Genomic DNA, 4,805 nt, shown 5'->3' with positions numbered 1-4,805 from the left:
GCACGTACAGGATTTGAATCCAAACTTCCTAACAGTCTCATAATGTTTTGCATTCATGTAATCAGAATTATAAAGTTGTGAACCAATGAGTTCATAGCCAAGCAACATTTTACTGCACCTGAAATTGCTAAACTTGTAACAATTCTCCTCGTTCAATCATAATAAATCACTTCATCTTCAGGCTTTTGAAGCGAGTGGCATCCTTTTGGGAAGTCTGCAACTGTTCTTAACATATATACAGTGGCTTAAATTTGATCTTCTCAAAATAATGTAATCATTAAAATCCCATCTGAAGCTTCAAATTATTGACCTGCCGTTCTTCTGATTCTTTTTTCTCTGTTTCATACTTCTTGCATCACCAAAGCTGTGGTGGGATTATTTTGGTGCCAACCAAGCAGCAACTTTCATTTTGTTAGTGCCCGCGAATGAGATATGGTTGAGACTGCATTAGCTGCAAGGAATGAGACTCTATACTTTCCCCTTCAGATGAAGAGTCGGATATTTCATGACTCACCTGCATTGTTAATTGATCCAAATTAGAACCGTCAACAAGAAAATGAAGAACATGATGCGACCTTCAAAGAACCAAAAGAGAAGAATAAGTACCCGTCGGTGGTGTCGACGATGAAATGTGGTTAGCACTCTCACCATGACAAATATTGGTAGAAGGATTCCAGCAGTCCTCAGCATCAGCAGCTTTTATTAATATGCACAGATAAACACAATTAATCCATGAAAAGACACTTAAGACTTTCAGAAGCCAGTGATTTCTATAATGTGTTAAGAGGACAGTTTATTTTGTTCCATAAGAGCTTTACTGAGAAAAGTGTGAAGGAGTACTGCTCAGGTCCACTGATTACAAGAGGAAGAGTATGGCGAAGAATCAAAAGAACCATGAACTGGATTGAGATGAAAAATGAGGTTTTATTAGATCAGAACCACAAGGAATAGGAAGCCAAGATATGAACCATTCAAACTCATCAACTGAAAGAAACTCACAATTATGACAACTGATCGACAATAAATTGTGCTTCTTGTGCTTGAAGCTGAATCGTCATCATAGTCAGATCCCATAAGATCATGATCTGATGGAACCATTGTTATGATCTGAGAATCATGTTGATCCTGCCGGGAAATCTCCCACCTTCCCCTGACAATTACAGAAGCTATATTCAGGGCCTATGAGAGAGACATGCATCTATATTATTGGCACTATTATTGTACTTCTAAATTCACTCATACATAATTTAGAACACAGACACACATACAGATAGATAGGTGTGTAGCACAAAGGGTACCTGAAGTTCATTGGAATACTACCATAGTGAAACAATGGGGGCGGAGCAGTATAACCTGGCTTGAATTGCTGGCATTCGACATTATAAGATTAGATATTAAGCCAATGAATCCTCATACAAGCAAAAAAAAAATAACATGGTTTCAGTTCTTGATCTAGATGCATGCCTAGATGAAAAACACCTAAACATGCAATACATAAGTTATCACTTATTGTGCACGCCCCACCTGGCACTTGCTTGGGAATCACACACGTTATTTTAGGTGTCTTCTCACCTAGATGATCATGTAGGTGTAACATTCATTTTAGAATATACTGCACTTATAGAACACACATCTGTAAATCCAGACAAATAGGCATCACCTGCAGGCATATCTCACAGATGGTATCACCCTTCTCATTACACCACCGCTGTATGCATTTTCGGTGAGCATACTGCAAGCAAGAAAATGATTGTAGTGAATTGAGATTTTCTTTCCAAGTTCAGTATCTGAACTAAACAGCATTTTACGTTCACTTGTCTGAAATCAGATATAGAACCAGAATAACTTTCCAAATGGAATGTAAACAATTATTAATCCATGTCTTGAATTACTTGGAATCTTCCGTTAAATTTTCCAATAATTACAAATTCACAAGGCCTAATGTGAACTCATATTTATGATACAATGATGTTATGTTGCAAATGGCACAATAGAATCTTTAAAAAAAAAATTCAGAAAAAAGACTCCTAAGTGCTCTTGTCTGATTGTCATTTCGCCAGCATACAGTAGGAACCAATTTAACAAACAGTTTATTTTCTTCCAGAATAACATTTTTCCATTGTCATCTTCCTTGTCATATTTAATGAACTCATCAAAGATTTTAATAGAAGCCAGTTAATCAACTAACAGCAAACTAATTGCACTTATCATCAACTTAAACAGAATATAAAGGAAAACAATTATATGATCCTATTCTTAGCAAACTGGATGGTTCACTAGGAATTCATGTTAATCCAAGTCGTGTTAGATTCATTATTGAATCTTCATGTTATAGGCCACCAAGTAGATATGGCCTGGCTCAATCTTTCAGCATGGAGTTAAAATTAGTTTGCACAAAGCATCTGTCCGGTGCCATTCTTCATGTGAATATTAATTTGCATTTTAATATTACATGAACTTCTGGGTTGACATCTGTCAGGAAGCAGTCAACAAAAAAAAAAAGTCAAAAATGAAAGTTTAGATTCCAAACTAAAGTTACATCATGCTTTACTAAGAACCTAGACAATGTGCAGAACTGAAGATTTGCCTATTAGGCTTAAATTTCCACGCAGCAGCACCCGCTATGTAGGAAGATTTATATGCAAGAAGAAACACAAAATGCAGGAAGTTCCATAGCCATATGTACTGCATTGGAGATCACAATAGTGGTTTTCTCTTATGTCTAAGACAAAGAAACATGGATCATAGTCCTTACTTTAGTTCATATACACAAGAACTGGAAGTAGAGGTCAAAATTTGAAACTGAAGCGAAATTAGGCAATGTGACTCCGTGAACTTCCTTTACACTGAATGATTCATGTTTGAAACTTATTCATCCTTTATATACACATTACTGAATAATTGCATCAGACTTGAGTACTTGACATTGGGCAGTTTGTGGGGATCAGAGCCTCCTGGCTTATAATCTACTGTAGAACTGATGAATCCCAATCTTTTGTCATTTACTAAGTCTTTCTCAGAGTTCAACCGATCCAGCAACCAATATGTTTCTTATCACGAACCACAAGTTAATTTCAACATACAATTTTGCTATAGGCTAACTAAGAAAACCAGGTTATCCAGCAGAAGCAAAATTTGTACAGACAGAACACGCTATCAGATTAATATCTAATTTCCCTTTACCTTTAAGCTGCCACAGCATGCACAGGGAATCTCCATGTTGGAATCCACATCTTCCTCTTGGCAGATCCGGCATTCGACCAAATTTGGTGGGGAGGTCTTATCTGCGGAAGTTGTCTTCTGAGTTAATTCACTCCCAGGATCCGCAAATGATGCCGAGACCGGCGCAATTTGTGCCTGTTTTCTGCTTGCAATGGCTGCTTCAAGGGTTGCCTCGGTGAGCAGGCGGTCCACCAGTAAGGCAAGATGGTCTCCCATCCCTTTAGGATTATTAAAAACAAAGGACAGAGTAAATTAAGAGGCACAGACAAATTACTCAAACTTTGAAAATGAAATAAATATATATGTATGGAAAACATGAGAAATGAGTCCTAAATGGAGAAAAGAGTTAACCTTTACCAAGAAGAACAGGAGATTAAACTGCAAAATAGATTTAAAAGGAAAAAAAGTTCCAAGCATCAAAAAAGAGAACAATGGAAAAAAAAACTAGATGAAAACAAAAACGTGACCCTGTACAGGCAATCAAAGGAAGAGATTAAGAAAAAGAAAAGCACACAAACAAGAACAAATAGAAAAACACACGAAAGAAGGCATCTTTATAAGCAAATTGGAAGAAGAACTAAACCAAACTACAAAAGAAACGAGAGAAGAAAATAAACCCGCATTAAAAAGAAGTAAAAGCCCCCAAGCAATTCTTCAAAAATCAAGAACAGCCCGACCATCTAAACGCAGACAGCTGTAACCCAAACATACCGACAGTGGAAAAAAGCAGCAACTTCCCCACAAGAGGACTAAGCTCCTTTATCAATAGAAGCCAGCAAAGAACCAAAAAGAAGAGAGGTGAGAGAACCTAATAAAGCCCTGTACCAGAAAAGGCCAAAGAAGTGAAAAGGCAAGGAGGAAAAATGGCCAAGGAAGACCAGTAAAGGAAGCAGAACCCACCAAAAGAGAGGAGCCTAGCAGCCCGAAACCCAGGAGAAGGAAAGCGAGAGGAAAAGAAGTTACCAAATGGAAAAGTTGGCAGCTTTCTTATGGTTCCAGAGAGCTCTTTCTTTTCTCCTCCCCAAAAGTTGAAGGCTAAGGAAAACCAAGCCTGCGAGGAAGAAACCCAAGCAGTGGAAGGCGGAGAAGAAGACTTGCAAGGTGGGATAAGTATATGTTGGAAGTGAAGGAAGAGAAGAGAGGATGGCGGAGAGGAAGGTGGAAGAGAAGAGAGGAGGGGGTTTGAGGAGGAAGCAAGAGATGGAGTGGGGTGGGGTGTTACAAAAAACCCAAGCCAAAGTCTCCAAATTTAAGTACCATCCCCTTCGATATTTTGCCGTCCTCGCACTACCCCTCTTTCCCTCTCTCTCCTATTTCATTATTATTATTACATCATTCCCACCCTACCCTTCATGGTTTACCATTCTCATTCTACTTTCTACCATTAACCTCTCTCTCTCTCTCTCTCTCTCTCTCTCGATCTATCTATCCGTCTCCCCCCTTCATTTCCTTCTGGTATTGGCCTTCTTTATAAACCTTGGCTTCTAGCTATCAATCTTGGACCCTTTCGAAAGGTTGTCACTCTCAATATAACCCATCGAGTTTCCATGGACGCCCCTGTTGTGCTTCAGAAAACGTTGGCG

The 4,805-nt window shown here is 38.5% G+C and overlaps 1 protein-coding gene across 5 annotated transcripts; it reads right to left on the bottom strand.

Annotated features, from left to right (window-relative positions):
• Positions 1–25: 25 nt before the first annotated feature.
• LOC103722871 (uncharacterized) lies at positions 26–4,805 on the bottom strand. 5 transcript variants are annotated; one of them, XM_008813569.6, is made up of 8 exons: positions 4,186–4,805; positions 3,184–3,440; positions 1,661–1,732; positions 1,299–1,366; positions 1,000–1,150; positions 819–899; positions 607–696; positions 26–514 (listed from the first exon to the last, which is right to left on the bottom strand). In XM_008813569.6, exons 2-8 carry the CDS (start codon positions 3,436–3,438, stop codon positions 413–415), a joined length of 819 nt encoding a protein of 272 aa, XP_008811791.4. In that variant the 5' UTR covers positions 3,439–3,440; positions 4,186–4,805; the 3' UTR covers positions 26–412. The 5 variants fall into 5 exon arrangements, with proteins under 5 accessions (XP_008811791.4, XP_008811794.4, XP_038984567.3 ...); XM_008813572.6 differs by lacking the exon at positions 4,186–4,805 and adding an exon at positions 3,934–4,160; XM_039128639.3 differs by lacking the exon at positions 4,186–4,805 and adding an exon at positions 3,840–3,940.

The sequence above is a fragment of the Phoenix dactylifera genome, chromosome 5, assembly GCF_051530095.1.
Source record: "Phoenix dactylifera cultivar Ajwa chromosome 5, Ajwa_hap1_PhDact_Kaust_v1.1, whole genome shotgun sequence".
In the NCBI taxonomy this organism is placed as follows: Eukaryota; Viridiplantae; Streptophyta; class Magnoliopsida; order Arecales; family Arecaceae; genus Phoenix; species Phoenix dactylifera.
The sequence above is the reverse complement of the archived record's forward strand: the minus strand, read 5'-3'. Positions and strand labels throughout refer to the sequence as shown.